This window comes from Fulmarus glacialis, unplaced genomic scaffold, assembly GCF_000690835.1.
Source record: "Fulmarus glacialis isolate BGI_N327 unplaced genomic scaffold, ASM69083v1 scaffold48187, whole genome shotgun sequence".
In the NCBI taxonomy this organism is placed as follows: Eukaryota; Metazoa; Chordata; class Aves; order Procellariiformes; family Procellariidae; genus Fulmarus; species Fulmarus glacialis.
Window position 1 is genome coordinate 903 of NW_009225999.1, and position 23,651 is coordinate 24,553.

Below are 23,651 nucleotides of genomic sequence, written 5' to 3' on the forward strand. Positions count from 1 at the left end.
ATGCACAGACCGGGGGATGAACAACAAACAGTTGTTTCCACAGTAACAGCCACCAGTTATTTACATATTCAGCTAATCTGTTGTCTTTCTTAATCAGCTTAATGACAAGCTAAGACATCATCAGCTCTCTGAAAAGTCCGTTCTTAGTATTTTGAAAAAGCAATGAAATTGTAGCTGAAGAGGTCAGAGCAATCAAACTAAAAAAAAAAAGGGTCCATAAGATTCTCCAAACTCTGGTAAGCATATATTTGATATTTTGGAAATCAAATCGGAAAGAACAAAGCAGACAAAAACACAGACCTGAAACAAATATGGAAGGGATACAAGAAAAGACTGAAAGGAGTTCCAAAGAAATGTTTTATAGGATTGACTTCTTCGCTCTCTCCCTCAAGTTTCATACAGGTAAGGAAAGGTAATGAACAGCATTGTTATTGCCATTGAAAAAAAAAAAATGTATTTCAACTGTATACTGAATTACTGTATATGTGAATAATTAACTTACTGCTGTGAGGTTCAAAGATAAACTTGTTGCAATTTACTGAGTTACCAAAAATGACCTTCCTATTGTCAAAATTTCCTGTTTTGCTGTAATTCAGGATTATAGCTGTGTTTTGAGTTGATTTACATCAAAAGTAGTTCACTGGTTCCATTAGAATACCGAAACCAAAGCTGCTACTACTGTAAATCTAAATATGTACTATCAACTTTAAATTATGAGCTATCTTAATATTTCAATAAAGCTGACAAGTGAGAATTAAGTAGTTCGAGAATTAGGCATCAAGATTTTAAATCAGCCAAAAGTAACAGATTTTTACCCTTATGAGTTCTACACTGCAAACTTCACACCAAATTTTAAACTTACCTCATCACTGGGATCTTGCATTGCTTTTTTTCCAGAAGTCTGATCAGGTGGCAATTCATTGAGCTCCACATGAAAGAGAAAGAAAATGAAGCCATACAGTGCTGGTCCCAGGCCATTGCACAGGCCTCTTATTCCAGTTATTATTCCTTGGACAACACCTAATGAAGAAAAAAAAAATAAGAGTAGGATTTTTTTTTTTTTTAAATCAAGAATAAAACACTCGGAGCCAACAGCTCTGAGTGTATCCTTAATGGCTGTTCCAAAATAGCACATCTCGATTATTTCTATATTCTAAGATCTTAAGAGATACATTGAAGACAACTTTGCTGGATTAAAATAATCCTCTGCATGACCATAGTTCTGTCACTGTACTTGCATGCTACTGGAAGCGATGTGAGTTTTGAATATGAGTTACTACATCTATGTGCAAGTCTAATTTTATGTATTAGAGTTCTTCCAGTCTCACCCAAAGCCTACAATGAAGAAAGCAGAGGTTAAGCATGGACCTGCTCAATTTATATTACTCTAAATGTCACTTGAAAATATCTACGTGTTAAGGGTTGTTATTGGCAAAATACGCACAAACTGTAATAGATTTCTTCCCTTTACCAGTCTAAACCCAGGATATATTTAAGTACCAAGTAACTTACTCAAGGTAGTAAATTCAGCAGTACTGCAGTAAATTTACAATACCAGATTGGTTGCAGTTTTACATTAGATTATTTTAAAAGCTCGATTAATCAAAGTTTTATGGATGTATTTCTGTTTCAATTTCATTAAGTGATTGTGACAACAATGTAAAAAGTTTTTTGACGATCTTATAGATTAAGATTCTACAGAACACTATTTTTACAGTATCAGTAGTCTGCATACCCCCTTCCTTCTTACAGAAGTAACTTGTGAAATGGAAGGAAAGAAAACATGCCAAAAAAGAAAGCTGTCCAAGTTTTTTCTTCATAGGTTGACATGTAAGCTTAAAATCTTCATGCCACTAGGTGGCAAAACTTCACTCTAGAAACTACTATGTGCCTGAGCTATTAACAGTAGCTTCCTCTATATAAAATGAAAGATCGATGACTTCTGTCAACTTAACTAAACTATTCATTTCGTGACATAAATAGAAAACAAGTCTTTTAAAACCCTTTTAAATGTCTCTATTATAAACAAAAATGGGGGAGAGAGGAATGATAAAAAAAGCCATGTAAAATATTCCTTTGCACCTTTCAAACTCAGTAGAAATCTGCCTCCTAGAACTGCACCTCCTTTGTACCTTCCCATATTAACTGCATTTATCTAACTTCAAGTTGTACAATGTTAAAGCAAGACTGATACTTACGATCTATATGTACAGTATTTTTTTTAAAGAGAACACTAGATTCAGTTATTATATGCCAGCTTTATACTTTGTGATGGGTCCTTCCCTCACTTCATTTTAAATGAAGTTATTTCTGATTGTTCATTCCCCTTCACAACAAATTTTTCTGCCTTCTCAGATCAACTATTTACTTAAGCTTCCTTTTCTATTCCTTGAAAATCTGAAGTATTATAGCAAATAGGGCCAACTTTTCCACACAGACTAGAACTCCTTGTATAGCCTTATTTTAATCTGGTAAGATGTGTTTTTAGTTTCCATTAAAAAGATGGTATTGTTACATTAATTCTCACTATCTACTTAGAGAATATTACTTTTAATAAAAAAAGAGGAAGGAAAAAACATGAAAGTTACCACATCTGTTTTTATTGCTTTTGTAGTACTCTTACAGGAAGCTAGAAGAGAAGTAGCTGGTCAGACAGAGACTACGTATTTTGCAATGCAAATCTGATATATTTGTGTACCTCCTTCCTCTCTACACAGATTGGCAGACTTCCACAGCTACTACCAAAGAAACTCATTACTCATCATATTTGAAAAGTACACCTAGATAAGTATTCTGCTTTCTAGATGGAAGAGTCATCCAAGAAAGCAGTCCAATGCTGAAACAGAAATTTAATAAATACTCACCCTGTTGATCTGACTCTGCATTTCGTGAAACCAGAGCACTGATTGCTGGGAAAGTAATGCTTGACATTGCTGCTACAGCTCCTGCTGCCCACATCATCCTGTGTTAAATACATAATTTGAATTAAAAATGAGATTGCCCATGTAATTACTCCCCACCCCCCCAAAAAAGGGCCAGAAGGGTACCCTCATTTAAGGCTTAACGCCCTTTCAAAAGTTCTTATTAAAATACCTAAAGACTCAAAATTATCTGGTCAGGGCCTTCTTCCTGCTCCCCTCCCACAAATTACCCTGAGCTTGTTGGAACAGAAGCACATCTGATTCTACAGTAGCTATTACAGCAGAGGAAAAGAAAGGAGTGGGAGCAAAGTGATGCACAGGCTTTCCCTCTCCAAAGGCTGTACATGGGAACAATTTCACAGGGTGTCCCAGTGAGGCCGTTCTCTACCTTGTATAACTCACTAGAAAGTGCTCTGATAAAAAAAGCAGCATTCATCACTGTCAGTTAGGACAAACTTTGTAAAGAAAAAGCTGTTCTAGCTTCACTTTACTTACAGACAGTTCTTCCAACAAAAGAAGCTCTAGATAGTTTCCAAATCCAATTATAGTGATAGTAAGAGAATGACACGTTAGAAAAAAAGAAAAAAGTAGAGGTCCAGTAACTGATTGATAGAATGGATCTAATGGAATTACCGGAGAGAACATACTACTTATTAGCTTGTGAGTTTAAGAAAAAGTTTTAGCCACATTTGTAGACATAAAATTCAGCAGACCAAAATAGTGCAAAGACTCCTTTTTCAACAGGGCTGTTAGTCTGCAATTTACACTATAAACCTGGAAAATTCTGTCATTCCTACACGTGCAAAATACAGACCAAACTTTGGTAGTGTAAGGCAAATAATAATGCTTAATTCACAGAACATCTAAATACTCATGATGACAGAACTAAATGGTAGAATTTCTTGGGAAAACATTTTCAGTTCCTTGTCAGGTATGTACCTATGAAAATGCATGCTTACCAAGACTGAGATCCAAAACCATACCAAGCCAGCTGAAGGATTTGAAAGCCAAGGCCAAGGAGAACTGTATTTTTGTTCCCTATTGACCTCATCAAGATACTGAGAAACACAGTCTGCAAGAGAAATTGGTTCATCCAAAAGTTATTTTAAAAAGCCAGATTGCTAAAGTAATTTCTCCTTCTATACAAAGTAATTCAGAAGACCTTTCAACTGCTGACGAAATTCACACTACTCGTGCTCTTACTTCCCCTGTATTAAGTCCAAAATGCAGACTAGTCATACCAACATTTGAGGTACAGACATTCTTAACTATTAAAGAGTTTCTACTTCAGGACATCAAGAAGCATATGTATTGCCTTCTCTATGGACATTATTTCTCAGTGTCTGTTTCTACTGTAAACAGGCTTTTGTTTCCACCTCTACAATTTTGTTTTCATTACAGACAAGAGAGTTCCACAATAAATTCTGGTACCAAGTTAAGATAGTACAGAGTTGAATTTACAAGCATCTACAAATACTAGAGAAAAAAAGACTGTTAGCTCAGAAAAAAGTAATCTCTTTAGGTCAGGTGAATTACTATCCAAATTCAGAATTAAAACCAACAAGTAAATCCTGGTGCTTTTCCAACTTCACTACAGGCATTGAAATTTGGCCGCGGCCAATTCCTAGGCATCTTTAATTACATTTTCTGCTGACTCTTTACACCACCCACATGACCTTTTTATTTGCACATGGAAACTAATCCTAAAGAAAGACCACTGTTTTTCATCCATTTGAGGTGTTACTGCTGAGGGGGAAGGAGGTCCCAATTGGGATACAACAGCAATACACTCATGGCAAGAAGCAGACTGTTCCTAGTAAGGCAAAGTCCATATGGGCAACTTCACTCAGTTAACAGTGCACACATTTTTCTTTAACATGAGAAACTCAGCAATGCATCAGTAAAAAGCCAGAGAAAAGGAACCAGAAGGATTGCAGAGCACAACATACTTCCTCTCTCATGTACATCTTACTCACACTAGTTTTCTTGTTTCTCATTCTTAGACAAAGCTAGTTTGGAAGCTAAACAGCAAAAACACTGTAATTCTATCTACATGTGATCAGTTGTTTCTGGAGATACCCAACATGCCAACACAAATCAGTATTTATGAAGTAAAGCTTATTTCAATAAGCTGCACTCTTCAAAGTTTAAAAATCCATGCAGAGTCCTGAAAATTATGATACAGAAGGGCAGCCATTTTAGAGATTTTTAGCAAAAATACTCGTCTGAATAAAGTATGACTGGCAAATGTGAGTTCACATAAAAGCATCAGAAAAAGCCACAGAGCAAGGATTAAAATAATGATTTGTATTGATAATGAAGGACACAACTGACAGCAGTAAAACTGGCGAACACTAAGGAATGTGTTGTTTACATCAAACCAGTAAGACCTCCACTCTGCTAAGGATGGCAACAAGGTTACAGCACATTGCGTGTACTATTGTCCTTCCTATTATCACAACAGGAAGACAAACTGTACCCATAAAGATACCAAAGATAACATCATAAAAATTGTTTGACTTCTAAAAGGTATAAAGGACCTATCCAAAAACAAGCCCACTGTTGCCAGTTACGAGGTATGAAAGCAATATACCAAGGTGTCCTGATTTTGGCTGGGATAGGGTTAAATTTCTTCCTAGTGCTGTGTTTTGGATTTAGTATGAGAAGAATGTTGATAACACACTGATGGTTTTACTTATTGCTAAGTACCCTGGCTAGCAGGGCTAGTCAAGGACATTCAGCTTCCATGCTCTGGAAGAGGCTGGGAGGGAGCATAGCTGGGACAGCTGGCCCAGCTGGCCAACAGGGTATTCCATACTATGTGACGTCATGCTCAGTATATGAATGGTAGGCGTGTTCCAGGAAGTAGTGATCGCTACTTGGTTATCGGTCAGCGCGGATGGTGAGAAATTGCACTGTGCATCACTCATTTTTTATATTCTATCATTATCATTATTATTATTATTATTATTCCCTTTTCTGTTCTACTAAACTGCCTTTATCTCAACCCACGAGTCTTTCTCACTCTTACCCTTCCGATTCTCTCCCCGAGGGGGTGGGGGTGAGTGAGCAAGCGGCTGCGTGAGGTTTTGGCTGCCTGCCGGGTTAAATCACAACACAAGACCTCACAGTTCCTCAGCCTCCATGCTGAGCCTAAGTAACCCTGGACAGATCATGTCAATACCTGCATTGTTTGAACACAAGTTTGATAGCATGAGCCAACTGAGTAAGTGCAAGTAGCATGACTTTTGCTTAAAATAAGTAACACGTTTTCCTTTCAGAAGGCCTTGCATTAAGCAACCAATTTCCTACCTCATTTTAAACATTTAAAGCCAGAGTTCCAGTAAATTTACTGACCCAAGCTTAGCAAATTTTAGTTTAATTTTCTGATGCCCAGGTCCAGTATTTCTAAGGAAAGCAGATTTAAAGCAAGACATTTATGCAGACTATATATTGATGTAACCTTTAGTGAATGCAAGATACACTGACATTTCAGAGCATGTAAGAAGTTTACTGAAAAGCTTAAGAGTCAGAAGAGTGTGCCTTGGCATTCAGTTTGTACTGTTCAATAAAACACTAAAAAGAATAAAGCTTACCTGAGCTATTATAGACAGAATGCCTACTACAGCTATAAATGCTGCAATGCTAGCAGATCCAAAACCTATAATCTGAAGAGAAGCAGAAAATGCATAAAACAAATGCTAAATACAGTCCAGGACAATCACTAGCAAAAAGATACCTTCTTCAAAGAAAACACTGATCCCTGCTTATAATCTAAACCCATGCAGGAAGTGTCCACTTTTGAGAATAATCCTTAACTTGACTGCTTGCCAAGAAAGCCACACAAGAAAAAAAGAACTGCCTTAAAAAAAGGAGACAGAGGAAGTCATGTATATGGAAATAGAAGTTCTCTGTCCCCTCACAAAGACACACTAGCTCTTCAACAGGCAGGATCCCACCTCGAGACATACAAACTGCTGCACTGAATGGGAACAAAGGTCTGGTTAACTTTATGAACACATGCTTAAGCTATGGCAGGGTTTATGCATCAGGAATCAAGTATTATTCAGCTCTTGGCTTAGCAAAGTACCCTGCCTTTATTTTTTAAAAGCTGTATTTTGACAGGAAGAAGTTTTCTGAGCAAAGTCTTCAATAAGAAGCAGGTCTCAGGGAATACTTATTTAAACATCTTTATTAAGATGTGAAGACACCAACATTTACCTGTCGCAAGTACAGAAAAAAGCTAGAATACTGGCCAGCCTCAGGCAGATAGGAGAGAAACACCGTAATGCAGATCGGGAGAACAGTAGAATCTTTTCTAACCTTTTTCAGAGACTGTAAAACAAAGAAACAAAACAAGTATTGGAACATCTATACAAAGTCTAATGAAAGCACAAAGAAAGCAGAAGGTGGACTAACTTTTTAAAAATCCATTTTTACCCACGCGTACGGTCAAAAAAATCACACATGGAAACAGTTAAGCTGAACATTAAGTTAGAAACAACCCCGTTATATAAGGTTTGTGGTATCTGACTCTTCTGCAAAGTTTCCATTTGATTTTTGAAGCTATTGTTCAGTGCCAAATTACAAGTATTCACTGAAAACAGCATTATACAATATTTAGGGAAATGCGTAGTATCTTCTAATTGATCTCCATAATAATCTGTTCTGAAAGATGATAGCAAATAATACAGCCTCATTTCAACTGTTTCTCTTCCCAAACTGTGACAGTATTCTTCCTTGTACATTTCTTATACGTGTTCACCCATAATATGAATCAGTTTGAGTAACAAATAAATTGTGGAAAACAAATTCTTTAACTGCAGTCTTTCAGGCATGTCACTCATCTCTCAACATTCACAACCAGCTCCCAGCAGGATGGATCTCACGACGAACAATCACTCTTAAAAAAAACACAAACAAACTAGCTGAATAAGTGTGACTAACTGAACAAGTTTCTAGAAAGACTGCATGATATGTTTTAAGCCTGTGGAAAAATCATGCTTTATAGATCCATTCTATATTAAAAAGAAATCACATATAATCAAAAGTGGAATTCAAGAGTGGAGAGAGATATTGCCAAGCAAAAGTCCAAAACATAAAATGAATATGGAAAAGTCTTACAGTATCTGGTTTGGGGGTCTGTAGCAGTGCAAGAATTCAGCATTTCTCTTACAATAAAATAGAGTAAGTAAGTTAGAAAGGTAAAGCATCTTCCCTTTGGATTTCACAGCAAACATTGTTTCCAATTCAAGAATAATTTAATCCACAAAGTTTGGTTTGGTTTTGGTTGTTAAATACAGCTAGATCTTTTTGTGCAAGAGCAGAGAATAGAGATTATGGTATACTGAATAGTCAAGCTACCAATAAGATTAAAGATTTCTCAAGCTTACAAAATGCAATTAATTATTATTAATCAATTATTTATCAATTATTTATTGAAGTGCATCTTACTGCAAAAGGGTCTGCTTGTTCCCATGATATAGAAGCTCCCCATGAAGCAGGTCTCATTTTTTCTGGCAGAGATTCTGGTACAGCCAGCAGGATGAAGCAGATATCCACAACAGCCACCAATGTGGCCACTAGTACAACAAGGTTATCTCCGTAGCTGGCAGACAGGTATGCTCCAATGGCAGGACTAGTTACCAAACTTGCTGCAAAGGTGGCAGATACCTATGCACAAGAACAGTTTACAAACTTGTCGAAGTGGTTATTCTGCCATTGCAGAAAAATTAAGTAACTTGCTCAACACCACCACATCACTACCCCTCCCCAGAAGTGTGGTTTTGAAAAAACACCAGTCAAAATTTAATTTTAAAAAAAAAAAAAAAAATCACTTATGACAGAAAATATAGGTTCAAATACAGTTTCCCCAGCCTCCTCCACAGTATGAGACAGGATTTGCAGTCAAAGAGCGAGTTTGGCTCAAAGGAAAACAGTTCTTACTTCCAAATAGAGTAAAATGTTTTTTGTTTTCCAATTATGAAGTTGATGAGATTTCACTGAAAAAGTTGTCAGCGCATTTAAATACCCGCCTAATTGAATCTGAGCCTCAGCACTCCGGGTAATACATAGAGTAATACATAATACCTTTGTTAACAGTTCGCATTTTACATACATAGCTACCACTGGATAGCACAGCAAACTAGGAAATCATTAGCTATGACAACAACATCAACAATTGTATTGCTTCATACTATGTTGTAGTGACATGCAGCTACTAACAGATCATTTATATTTACATACAGCAGAACATGATGAAAAACCAAGTGCTGTAGTTAAATTTCACTATAAAAATCATCATAAAAGGTTAGAATAAAGCTAGTTTGTTTGGGGTTTTTTAATTACTACTCTTTTCCAGTCCCCAAAATAAAAACTCTGCATAACTACTTTATCGCATAAGAACACAAGCTAGAAATTTAGCTTTATACCAAGCTAGAAAAAACATCCTAAGGAAAAGGTATAACAAACAAACTGATTAGAAAGAGATACAGACCTCTTCAAAACAACTGCACTTTCGTCTATCACTTTATAGAATTTTAGGTAAAGCTGTTTCTGTTAATAAAAAAACATTTAAAGGCAGGCAAATATATGCTCCAAATATACTTATGGCCCTTTTTATAGGCAGGAGAAATAAAGTGGGAATTCCAGAACTTTTAAACCTGTTTTGTGCTCTGCTACAACAATACACACAAGTATGGTTCAAGAGAACTAAGTCCTTTACTTTCTTAAATGTTAAATCAACATCTAAGAATCATACATCCCTAAGGCTAAAAATAAAGGAAACCTTAACAGCTCAAAGTACAGTACAGTCAGCCAAAAATCAAGTCCATGGATATCTGTATAGTGAAAACAGATGCACAAAGGATAAAGGGCATCTACCAATGGGCCTCCAAAACCTAAACCAATACAGGTTTAGTACCTAAACGATACTCAGGAAAGCAAACTAAGCAGGAATTATATTACTACTGGAAAGGCTAGTTTGTACTAACTGAACTATCTTCCTCTTCTCTTGATAATTAAGAAAGGTCATGACTAAGAAACTAGAAATACTGCATTATGCATTTTCGCCCTTCCTGCCTGTTTTGACTATAGAAAAAGCCATTCTATATTAAACAGTGCAATTTAGGGTAGTGGAAAGATATTGCCAGATCAAGTATTAAATAACTTGCATTGCCTTTAACAACATTTCTTGTTCTGCCTGCGGAAACTTAAAACATGTTTTGTTACCCATGTCCTCTATGCAGGTAAAGTTGTCAAATTCTTATTCTGTTCCTGTGAGCACACAGCAGTCTGTGCAGCAGTAAAAAGTCTAAATTAGATTTCCCAAACTCTAACGCAATGCCTTGATGCATGGTTCATTCCTTTCTCTATCAACCTCATTACATTAATCAGGAAACAATCTGTGCACCAAAACATAAGTTCGATACGAAAGTTATAATCTGACCTTTTTTTCAAGTTTAGCATATCTTACCAATCCATAGGCTGTAATTCTTTCATGTTCTTGTGTTACATCAGCTACATATGCAAATATTACAGAAAAGGTAACAGAAAAGATTCCAGATACCGAAATCATGGCGAAGTACCACCTAATGATTTAAAAGCAACAATTAGAAAGTTTAAGCTAAAACCTCTTGCTTTTCTCTTACTAATCAAGCAAGTTTGTATTTAAGCTATGAGAAGTGTTCCTCAAGAACTAACATAGGGCTTCACTGGAGATGAATGATGGTGCAGTCTCACTTGAATGTTGGAAAACAGCATTTTAACTTTTTATATTCTACTGTTTACTTTACATCAGCCCTTTGGGACATGCTACCTATACGTTGTCACACTCTCAAAGCTGAAGCAAGTGTAAGTTATGAAAAAGGAACTATCTTAGAACTCAGTTTCTCAACCAGTTAAGGAATAAACTATCATATATAATGCTTCAGAAGCTGAACTCTGAATGCACTCAGTGTACACAAAGTTCTTTTGTAATCCTCCTAAGTTTCACAATGAATGTAAATGAAACTGAAACCAAGTCAATTCCACTCAGTTAAGACTTCAAAGTTGCCTAATCAAAGAGTTAAAAGATCTCATTTGCAGCAATTATACTTTTCTGTGGTCAATAAATTCTAAGGTTCATTTAGCTTTAAAATATGTTTATTACAGCACTGTCAGTCCTCAGCGGGAAAAAATTAACAGCTGAGCTTAAAACTGAGTTAGACAGGGCTATCAAACCATTTTGATTACTATTATTCTTGTGTGAATACAGTAACTAAATCACATTCTGTAATTTCTACTTTTAAGATACAGTTTTAATAGCTCTTAAACAGAAAAGCTCCAGAATAATGCAATCACCTCTTGAAAGGAAAAGTGGCTTTGCTCTTGTCTTATTGTCCCCTCTCCCACTTCTCCAAACTACTCCTCTGATTGAATTTCTGCTGTACTGACAAGCTCCCTACTGCAGTCTGTACCACTTACCATGGACTTATTCTCATTAATGGAATTGGGGCACAGGTGAAGAAAACTGTAAGAAGAAGAAAAGATTTTCTTCCCCATGCATCTGATAGAGCACCTATTAGTGGAGCACTGAGAAAGGACAAAAAACCCTGTGACAGAAGAAAAATAATTAATATGTCTATATTTACACTTCCAAGTTTTACCTTAACCACACCACAAAAAAGGACTAAAATTGCAGTTTTATTTGAAACTAAGCACAAAATCATAGAAAACTGAAATTATATACAATTTCCTCTACAGTCTACTTTTCCGTGATTCTGACGTTTTATGTTTCAAATCTATTAAACCTGAGTGCATTAAAAAAAAAAAAAGGCCAATATTTTTTCAAGATGAATTTGATTCAATATAGAAGTACCACAGACTGCAAAAGCTTCTTAAAAATCTCCGAAATCTACTATCTAGTTTCACAAAGTACATCTTCTTAGCCTCTCTATCACGAGACTTAGTGGTAGATCCCAAACCCAAATTCCCCTCTAATTTGGACTGTTCTAAGGCAGAGTTTTGGGTAACTTAACTGTTCTCTGAAACAAATTAAACAGAACATTTATTGCTTTATACTACATATTTATCATGTACAGGACATTTGTACATTGCAAGAACTATGAGGACCATTTGAGCACACTTGACAACTTGAGACAGTGGAACACCATAATGATATTCCAGTGGCAAAAGTCAGACTTTCAGGTACAGCTGTAATGGAAAAATCAACTAAGGATCAAATACTAGATTTTCCAGCATTTCATGAAGTACTAGAATCTAGACCTCAAAATCTGTATTACACAGAAGACTTAAAATAAGCAAAGCCTTTCACAGGTTTGTTAACTGCAAAACCTCCAGAACAGATGCATCTTCCTCCTAACTCGTATATTGCTCTCTCATCAATCCAACTCTGCCATAAACCCAAACATTAGTAAATACTTGGTTCTGTAAGCACCTCAATACACTGGAAGTCTACTCCAGCTCACTTTAGCTAACCCCCTGGTATTCAAATATAGTCACCTTCAAATTTAACATATGTGTACAGACTACTGCACTAAATCACTATTCTGCCAAATCCCAATAAACAACTCTGATTCCAATGATTTCAGTAAGTAAATTGAGAGCAAAAGCTAAGCTATAATGTCAGACCACTGAATCCTAGGAAAGTTAGATGCCTTACTCAGTTGAAATGTTTTTGCTCCTTAGACTCAGATTTCAGTAGAACATGAACTAACATGTTTGCTGTCACCTAAAACACTTTTGATGTTTCCTAAACAGCACTTTAAAGAAAACAATGGACACTGAGTCCCAGATCACTCTGGTTTATTCTCCCCTGTTTATTACACCTGTTTGAGCAATACATACATTTAGACCATGATTTTAATGCACTTTTCTATAGATATGCTCTGTAGAAAATACATGGGGAACCCATGTATCACTACTTTTAAGTGATACTCATAGTTACGCTGCACTGTGAACGAACAGAGTTGAAAGAAAACACCAAGGATAACATGAACTTGGTTTTTCTAAGAGAACAATGCGAAGTTAACTTCCTCTTTCAGTTTGAGACATCCCGATATCCCTAGTGCTTGGTGTTCTGCCAATCCACCATGAAAGATACAAGACGGCAAGTCCATCCTAAAGATGTCGTGTTCTTACAGCTAAAACCAACACTTTAGATCTGTTACAGAATACAAAGCTAAATAATTTCTGGGTGCTATAAATTAACTTAGCCAGAAGTTACACAAGTGCTTTGAAGCCTCTCAGTAAGATAGTTATCAAAAAAGAGACTTTCAAGTTTTAGTTATGCTAGAGAAATTTTGCAAGCTTTTTTTTGTGGCAACAATCCAGCATGATCACTGTGTGAATGCACAAGTAAGCTATAAGCTGCCCTGAATATCTTGACCATCACAGAACGCTCAAAAACTGATAAAAAAAGACCAGGAAAGGAAAAAAAACCCAACCCTGCTGAAAATTAGCTTTTATCCCACATCTTGGACAAAATCACAGTGTTTAAGTGCTTCATTTTTTATCTCAATGGTACCATCATGGTTGCATTAATCTGCTTTTGATATGAATCATCTAACATTAGGAAGCAGACATTAAAAACCTAGTTCCATTCTCAGAAGGCTCCTTATCAAGATTACAATCTTGAGCTACAACTAGTACCTATTCAAATGAGAGGAATTTAAACTTCTGAGAAATAGTCCAATTGTTTCAAGATGGTACCATTTAGCAGTAAAACTTGAACTGAGCCCAAGAACACAACCATTACAACGAAAAAATGGTTTAAGAATTACTTAGGTTCTCAGTGTTTTGGATGTTCTTATGGAGAATACAGGAGAGACAAATTACAATACAGGAACACACAGAATATTTAGGTCAAAGGTTTTAAAAAAATCTTACCTTAACACCTTGAATAAGACCATTCATTAAAAATGTATGATGGGAAAATGTTTCATGTAAGACCTGGTGGGGAAAAAAAGCATTATTTGAATCAGGAGAGAAAGCAGAAAGTTGATTCAGAGTTTACATTTTATTTGTAAAACTCTATTGGGACTTGTTAAAAAATGATGCTGATACTTTTCAGTGACACTAAAGTATTGTGTTTCTTCAGGCTAGTGGCTTTCTCAATATGCATATAAATAATTTTTGTAGTTGTTGGTATAAAGTATAAAGAGTGTACTTTGTATACTCTTACTTGTCTTCACGAGAAAATGTTGACAAGGTTTAGTATCAATTTGTTGGTATAAATTTCTCCGTTGGCACAGACCACACTGTACTGCAGAGATAGTTTGGTTTGGGGTACTTTGCTCAGAAAGGCGATCAATGTAAGCAAAAAGACTCTCCATGTGGTACAAATCACAGAATTTCTGAGGTAGATAATTCCTTCAAAATGTTGACTCAATCATTGCTACTAACTAGGAGTGAAAATGAGATTCTGCTAACTTACTCTGTCAAGAAAAAAAACAGTGCTATATTCACAACTGTCCAAAAAGGCACCGTGCAAACCATTTCTGAACGAATTGCAGATACTTAGTAGTCGTCATACAGCTAGAAACACTTCTGATGAACAAGTAGATGCTTATAAATACTAGCAACAGTTCTGAGTGTTTCATGTACCCTTTAAGTACAGCTATGAATTAATTTAAGGTGCTTTACCAGCACTCTTAATTCAAGGGCAAGCATGTTAATCTATACTAAACAGATTTACCATAAATATGCAAGAGAGTTAAAAGGCCTCATAGGTCCTACTGTGTCGATTAAAAAAGTTATTGCAATGATCAAAGCATGTATGCACACACAGTTCAAATTCATTTGCTGTTTTTATCTACAGATCAGTGCCAACAACTACAAAAATTATTTACATGCATATTGAGAAAGCCACTAGCCTGAAGAAACACAATACTTTAGTGTCACTGAAAAATATCAGCTTCATTTTTCAAGGATGACTGAGATTCTCAAATCATAGGTTTAATAAAGGTGGTTGTTCCCACGTTAACTATTGGTCAGATAATTCTGCTTATTTACACCCTTTTTTCGTGCTGTCCACATCTTCTGTTTAAATATTTAAAACAATTTTGCACCTGTTTGACCACTGATCTTATGATATGAATGGAGAAAAAAAAGTCGGGGTTCGAATTAAAGGATCTAGAAAGATGTCTTTCAAGTGAAAAAAAAAAAAGCAAGCAGGAAGCTCACAGAGTCAAATCTAATTATCCTTCTGTAAACTGTTTTTCAGTATTTTTTCTGGGAGGCAATCACTGCTGATATTGATTGAAGCTTTTGAGATTAATTTCTGTTACTTTATAGACAAGCGAAATGCAAGTTGACCAAATGGTAGAGGGAACTGCCTTACTCAAGTTCTACCGATAGAAATATTTACATACTCAAATAAAGATTATATTGAAGACAGAATATGCCATTAAGTGATTAATGGTAATTTACTAATATTGGCTTACAAGTCCATGAATAAGAGTAATGAGCATAAACTTTGGGCTGTCTGTGAGCAAAATAGCCTTTGTGTGCTTTATAAACACTTTAAATCTTTCCTTCTCTAAGTATAGTGTCATGTAACAAACACTACAGCTTTGCTGACAGATGTCAAAAGAAGTTAAAAAGTAATCTAAAAAATGAACTTTAAATAATTTCAGCTATCACAGAATATATACAATTTATTCTGATAATACACAACACAACATTTTAAGCTGACTGAATGTTGACAATGACCTGGAGAATCATGACACACCACAAAAAATTTGAGTGATCATGAGCTTTAATCAACAGGCCAGACATTTCCATTTCTGCCCTTCCTACCAGACAAACCTGCTTGAACAAAAGTGGGCAGCTGACAGTTCAACCTTGCTCGTAAGAAAGCTCTACATGACTTCTAGTACTGCTGGCTGATCAGCAGCCAAGGTAAGTTACTACAAGTACATTACAAGACAGAAGGGTGCAAAGTATCAAACCAGGTTTGAGATTATTTAAATCAAACAGCAGTATTTCAGCATGTGCAAAGCTGATTACAAATAAAGACGATCACCCCAAGAACACAGAAGTCATTTACACCTGTGTAAGGTATGTTATGCCATTATATGTAAATCAGTGCTCTAAATTAAGTTTTCAATTCAATGCAACAGCCTCCTAAGTATTCAAGACCACGTAACAGAGGAACACAACATTCAAAATACAAGACATTCACGACCACAACTGTACTGAATCCACATACTTCAGTCAAAATAAGAATTTAGCTTTACATTAGAAGCATTTCATAGCACTCCCACTAGACACAGTGCAATGAGAAATACTAATTTCAAGAATTAACATTTCAGCTGCATGTGACTAACAGTAAAAATTCATATGGAAGTATTTCAATTGGAGTACATTATTGAGGAACTACTGAAGAACCCACCTAATAGTTTTATTAAAATGGGGGTTTTTTTGAAGACTGTGTAAGAATTACTATTTGCACATTATCCCTTTAAATGAGAAGTGTCAGTCCTGGGCAACTTGAAGTTGAGCATTTTTGTTAAGAAAAAAAGGAAAGAAAAAAAAAAAGAAACGAGAAAGATCACCCAGTAAGCTTCCCGGTATTTTGACACTGGCAAGACAGCATGACAGGATGGTAATTTAGTGAGACATCTACTTTATGGAAATGTGTTAACTGTTTATATGGACTTTTTTATTATTAAGCTATGTCAAAAAGATCAGTCATTGTCTTTAGGAGGGTTCGACAAACACCTTTCAAGAGTTATGTAGATGATTTTATTTGGAGTTTGGGGAAGGAAAACAATTAACTCCAAGGTCTTTCAATCCCACAAAACCTTGGTCATCATGTATTCAAAGTGCTCTCAGATATTATCTGATGAAAAACCAGACTAATAGACTTTTGATGACTTCTCTCAGGCAGGCCTGATTTCAATGAATAAGACCCATGTCTTCAGATAAAAAGCTTCATATCCTATTATCAAACACTCAAATTATCTATTTATCTGGAAAATAACTGCATTCCAGAACAGATTAAATACTTATAAAATCAATTTCTTACATGAAAACCTTTACATTTTACTTCAAGTCACATGCTGGCAAGTCAGCCAGCCCACAATAGCATACAAAGTTTACTATGGGACACATTGTTTATTCAATTGTTATGACTGGAAGATGAATTGAACTACGAAGTCTTAAAAAAAAACAGAATTTCCAGAGAGACTTTCATCAGTACACTAAACTGATGTTACTCTAAAAGGCACATAAAAGTTAAAGAGTAGTACAGCGTTTTGCTAATTTATTTTTCACTATCTTTTAGTCTTTCAGCAGTCCAGATCACAGCTGTAGTATACTACTATTGAGCGGTGTTGAATGTTAAGACTCCTGGAATTCAGTTTAGTGAGGTAAGCAGGAAGTGTAAAACAAATTAAAACCCCAATCCCTAGGAACTGGCAAATTAACCTTTGTCATTACTGCCAAGACAACAGCAGATTAGTGAAACTTACCGTTAGCATTGGAGTTGTCAAGAGCCCCCAGGCAAAGAATTCTAGAAATATGACCACCACCGCATGGTATACGCTTGGCCGACCAATACCTTGTTGCTAAGAAAGAAAGACACATGCAGCAGTTGTACACATCCGGTTCATTACACATGCAAAGATCTCTTACAAACATATTTTGAGTATAACCAGCCTTCAGGATGACCTACTACCAAGCTCTTGGGAACAATAATAAGCCAAACAAGGGTGGAGAAAAGTTATTACAAAATGACTAAAGATCTCCAGGGAACTTGAGAAAGTTTGTTCCCTCAAACTCTTGCTGACTGAAGAGAACTATTTTTCCCCATTCCCGACATTGCCTGTACTGCTGTCACCTCCAGTGTACCTTTAGGTTTCCTCCCCCTTGAACACTATTCACAACACTTACACAGCAGTGTGACAAACGGTGTAGCCCTCCCTGCTACCTCCACAAGTGACAATGAAACACATCTGCTTTATGAAGATTACATCACCATTACAACAAAACTGTGACAATGTACATAATCAGAAGAGCAGCAATTTTTGCATTTGAAGCTGCAAAAGTATGAGAAAAGAAGGGGCAGCTTATGCCATCTGTACAACTGCTTTCTGTTGAATGCTGACCAACTGATCTCATGCTTGTCTGTACCCAAAGACTAGAGACGCAGGAGCTATCCTACCTGTCAACAAGTATTCCCAGGAAGAATTCATAAACTATGGAGGTGCTTACAATGCTGTGAAACGGCTGCCATTCAAGACCCAAGGACCGGATCCCAGATGAGAGATCTGGAATCTTTTTGTTTAGACAAACCAGGCAGAACCCTTGGGTAAAGCAGATTTAACCAGAACTGCTGCTTGCTTCAATTTCTATGTGGCCCTTGCCATAGTAACTGTTTTACAAAGTTTTTGGGTTCTAAAATTACTTTTTTCCTCTCTCCTAACACTTGTCCTGTAGACAATTGGTTTTCAGTGTTTCTAGCCATCCAAAGCCATTACACTCCCACAGGATTGGAAATTCTTAGAAAGGAGCAATACAGCGCTCTCATCTGGTACTCCCATACATACCTGAAGTTTACCCAAAATATAAGAGGACACTTCTCTTGCATGTTGCGCAATCTAATAATGCAGGATTCAGTTGAAGAGACATCATCTAGTAGTAAGTATCAACCAGATTGTGCCATTTCAGCAGAAACATGAAGGTCTCAAGGTCTCCCACTGAACCCAAAAAAGTCAAGACAGCCTACAATGAAGGTAGAGCAGAGATGCATTTCGTGTTTCTCCCCTGCTCAGTACCTTTCATCTAGATTAGTAGGAATTTAGAAAACATTTGTATTGCAAGATTCACTTAAGCTAACCACCAATAGTAAAGATTTTTAAAGAAATCCCTAGTGCGTGGACAGTTTAAGTGCCCAGATGTCTAATAATTTTTAAATCTATCAGAGCTTATCAAAACCTGTAGGAGCAAACTAAAAGTAACCCAGACAGCATTTTTTCTAGTTAGTAAGATTCACATTATTTTCTACATTGCAGCTTGCTTCAAAGCTTGAGGATTTGAAGAAAACAGTTCTCTTTCTCCTGGGAAATAATACGATAATATCACAGATCAAAGATTATCTCTGGGTGGCTGATAACTTTCAAGCATTATTAACATTTCTCCGTAGGTTACCATGCAATTTTTAATCTCCAAATAGCAAAGATTCCAAAGATTATGGGGGGGGGAGGGAAATTTTCCTCATATAAAGAAGTCTGCAAGTACTTCTACATAATGTAATAGGATAACAATTTTAAGAGTATTTTTTTGCCAAGATGTATGTCAGTCAGACTAGCATTTAACACAGATTACCCTGAAGTCTGAAGATCCCTTCCACAGCGGTTTCCTCTGGAAAAGGCAAATTTTACAGTAGAGAGTAGGTAAGGGACTCCCCAGCCTTTCTCCTGCCTCGACTTTACTTCCCCCCCACCTCTATATCACTAAGCATGATGTTGGACTATAAACCTCTTGTTTGCATTCAGCAAACAGTTCTAATGCCACTAAAAAGGAAGTTTGGGAGTGTTTGGGTTTTTTTAATAATGTTTTTATTACATGCAAATTTCATCTGAGATTTACATAATTTACCAGAAAGATGATGTACATACACACTTGAAAAGACATGCATGTCTTTTCCTCAGAAGTCATTTAAAAACTTCTGTGAACGAAAAGTATCTTTGCTGTACTGAGCCTAAATGAGTATTTCCTGGAGATTAAAACAGTCTGCAAATCATTTCTGGCAGTTTCACGCAGCTTACAGATAGTTGCACTGAACTACTAAAAAAACCAGAAATTTATATTAGCCTTTTGGACTCAAGACATAATGTGGAAAAGTAGAATTTAAACCCTGAAAGGAACATGCACCTGTCAAAATGAAGTCAAGCATTCCACATCAGATATACTAACAGCTACCCATCTACGATCCACATAGACTGTATTTGATGATTTTCAGTTTTCTTTACAGAGCCCTAAATGTCTAGATTAATTCAAGAACACTTGTGCAAATGGCTGTATCAGGAAATTAAAATCATGCAAACAGGAAAATTCACTGACATTGTCAAATGGACCAATGCAGATAGTTACTTTTCGATGCCCATCTTTTCTGTAGGTCCTAAAATCTTTTATCACAAAGGCTTTCAATTTTTAATCAAGCATCAAGTTATTTTCAAGAAAACAGCTTATGACTGATCATGTACACAGCCTGGACCACTGATAAAAAAGCAACAAAAACTCTTTACTCATTTTGAAATTTCTACAATACTTCACACTTGCTTTTAAGATGAAGCTACCCCAAAGTAATGGCTGTGGCTCATTTCTGTATTGAGAAAACACTTTGCAACAGAATGCAACTGCATGCAATTTACATAAAGAACAAAATTGAGACACACATGCAAAAAACGGTTATAAACTTGAAGTACAAAGAGCTTTGGGCTTCTTGAACTAGATGATATGGGGACAACCTACTGAATTCTTTATGGTTAAAAAGATTTAAATAGAATTTCAGAAATAGCCCAGATACAGTCAACATACAAGTTGCTTTCATCATCCCCTGCCCCCAAATTTTCAAGGGTTAATTTTAAAAATTAAGTGCCCTCAGGCTTATTTTCTATCCACACCAATGAACTTCATACGACAGCCCAGTGTGTGGGCTCAGAAACTATGTATGAACATTACGATTGCTTTCAAATACAGCTGCTGGTCAAGCTATTATACTTGCATAATCAATAATAAGCAAAACATTATGTAATCTCAAATGCTTAACCATAAAAGTTTAAGGCCATCATTATAAAATCTGAAGTCCTAGAAGTTCTAACAGAATATCTACTATTTCTCCAGTTTTACACTTCTGCTCCTTCTATTCTTCTTTTCACCCATACCCAATTCTAAAAAACGGTTTTTTCTTCTGCCTTTATTGGAGGCAGAATAAACCCAAAAGTTAATTTGAAGACAACAGGGAGATGCAATACAAACTTTTTTTTTAAAGCAGAACACAGCTGTTGAACATTAATAAACCCATGAGAAGATATCAAGATCATAAATCCAGCTGGCAAGGAACTGCTCATAGAAAAGGGGAAAAAATTGCCATGCAGCATCAGTAAGAATACCTTATCTTAGACATTTTGAAGGAGAGCTAGTACAATTCACCCTAAAATACTCCATAGCAAGACGCAATTTTATAGCCAGTCCCAGATCTTCAGAACAAAGCTAGAATTGACAGTATTCGTTTATTCACACAACTTTTAGGTAACTATTTATCTGTTAATTCAAATCTGTAATTTAACAATGAAAATTGTTCGAATGACTGCAAAAGCACCTTAACATCCAATTTCAAACATGCTTAACTGTTTGTGTCTCTTAAGCAATATGCTTATTTCAGAACAAAACCACTTCTTATTGTTCAAATCCTGAAGTTGTCCAGAGCGCCTTTTCAAACTTTCCACATTTGGATGAGGGCCATATAGTCCTGCTAGGCAGATTACGAAAAAGACTCAATTGGATAAATACAGCATGCTTTTTTCCCCCCATGAGGGTGAAGCAGCAGAGCCCACAGAGCTGAACACACATTCTCCGTCCTCAAAGGGTTTCAATACCCAACTGGAAAAGCCCTAGGCAACCTGCTCTGACCTCACAGCTGATCCTGCCATGAGGAGGAAGAGATGTCCCTGAAGTCCCTCTCCAGTCGAATAATCCTGTTATCTCTCAGGCACATAACAACCAAACTCAAGCCAAAATTTTGAACAGACAATCACAGGAACTTGCCTTTCTCCCCCCACACCCTCCTCCGCGAAATTCTTTCCCACCAGGCACTAGGGTCTCTCAGGAGAGCCTGCTAGTTGCATGTTCTACTTCCAGTATGGAGACGACTTTGCAACCAGCACTCACTGTCCTTCTATAGTATGTAAGCCAACATTCAAGTGCATTAGTATGAAGAATTTTTTTACTTTCTTTTAAAAAAAGTGTCTACAGAAACATTCTCCCCCTACAAAAATTAACTGCTACAAGTACTTTTTTTACACAACCACCTGCACTGCAGTCCACTATGTCAACTCTCATGTTTTCAAGAAAATAAAGAACTGAACTAACAGAATCAGAAACATTTTAAGACACATGCTTTCATGTATGAATCATTCAGACCTTGAAGTTCATGCCAAATTATAAAGCACATTCCCTTTCCACATTTATCTTCATTGCTATTTTCTTAGTTTCCCCCCAAAATTCAACCATTTCAAATGCAAACTTCTCCTGGTATGCTTCATTACATCATTATTTAATCATTTTAGCTTAATCTAGCACAAATACTATGCTACCAATCCATCTCACCATGTTACGGGTGCTCTGTTCTCTGCACGTATTACACAGGTAGCTCTCTAGGCTTATTACATATTTACCTTGCTCTCCTCCTCTTTCTAGTGCCTATTGTCTTTGATTTTCAAACAGAAGTATTTAGGAACCACCTTAATTCCAACCGTTCCCCACAAATGCCCCATTTGTTGGAACTGGCAAGAATTAACTCAAGTGCAAAAAGCACCCTGAAGACCTTGGCTGCCTTTGTCACATGAAGCAATCACCAAGTGATTATGTGTAGAGACCCCAGTCTAAGACATGTAACTTGCATGTAGTGCAAAAATACACCGAACACAAGTGAAAGTACTTTCCAATCCAGCACAGCCTGTAGCATTTTAGATATGCCTTGTGAGCTGGAATATAAATCATAACTAATTCAGCTTATACGTTGTCCAAACTTGTATTTCAGTTCCAAAAGGAATACCTTAAACAGATCTGTATCTGGACAGTTAGATCATGATGCACTCTCTGAAGAAAAACCTAGGCTGAATCATATTCCACAGGTCTAGAGTATCAGAACCACAACTTGTTCAAAACGGAAAAGCCTGCACAGATTTTGCACAGAGAAATTGTGCCTTAAAAAATTCCTGGAGTTCTCAAAAGAACATGTATGGATAAGGGAGATCACATTAATAAGCCTTCTGAAAATTCAGGAAAACATACTCAAAGACCCTTACCAAAGGCTCTTAAAGCAAGCAGAAGAGGGTGCAAACTCTTCACAGGAATTAAAAAGCAAAAAAAACCTAGTAAAAAAGAAAAAAAAAAGAAAAGAAACAGGATAAATTAAAAAAAAAAAACCCACAACAATCTGTTTTCACAGCAGAGGAAGTTACCAGACAAGTCCCAGTGCTCTGTTTTAGGGCCTACGTAGTTCAACACATTCATAACTGAGCTGTAAAAAGGGTGAAAGCAAAGTGACAAAGTTCACTGATGACAAAACGCAATTCACGTTAGAAAAGTTAAATGGCAATGGTGAAGAACATCAGAAGTTGATGGAATCAGCTAAAAAAATTAAATGGCAGATTAAAATTGATTAGATAAATTTAACCAATGCAAACATGAAAAAACAATTTTAATTCCACATATAGGATGACTACTACTTAGGAATGTGATCCTGGAGAAAACAGTTCCATGAAAGACACCAGTTTAGCATTCAGCAGTGGTTTACAAAAGTGTATTCAAAGATACACCCCGTTAGGAAAAAGATTATCATTATATTACTGCATAAACATGTGATGTGGCCTGCCTTGCTAACCCTCTGCTTCTGGTGTTCTAACATTTTTATTAAATGTACGTAAAGATCCTCCCTCTTATCCCATGACTGCTTGTTTTGTTCAGAAGCTTTATGCAATACACATTGTTGAATAGTCT

The 23,651-nt window shown here is 36.3% G+C and overlaps 1 protein-coding gene across 1 annotated transcript; it reads right to left on the reverse strand.

Moving 5' to 3' along the window:
* Positions 1–826: 826 nt before the first annotated feature.
* LOC104069408 (hippocampus abundant transcript-like protein 1) lies at positions 827–17,485 on the reverse strand. The gene is made up of 10 exons (XM_009582656.1): positions 17,396–17,485; positions 13,809–13,871; positions 11,385–11,512; positions 10,396–10,510; positions 8,376–8,594; positions 7,143–7,256; positions 6,518–6,589; positions 3,881–3,993; positions 2,865–2,962; positions 827–1,020 (listed from the first exon to the last, which is right to left on the reverse strand). Exons 1-10 carry the CDS (start codon positions 17,402–17,404, stop codon positions 827–829), a joined length of 1,125 nt encoding a protein of 374 aa, XP_009580951.1. The 5' UTR covers positions 17,405–17,485.
* Positions 17,486–23,651: the final 6,166 nt, after the last annotated feature.

What these genes read in the sequence shown, in the direction of transcription:
- LOC104069408 (XM_009582656.1), bottom strand. An exon ending in GAATTACAGCCTATGGATTG is followed by an intron (nt 8,595 to 10,395) that starts GTAAGATATGCT and finishes TCTTGTGCATAG; the next exon opens with GTATCTGCCACCTTTGCAGC. An exon ending in AACAAGCAGACCCTTTTGCA is followed by an intron (nt 7,257 to 8,375) that starts GTAAGATGCACT and finishes TTTGTTTTACAG; the next exon opens with TCTCTGAAAAAGGTTAGAAA.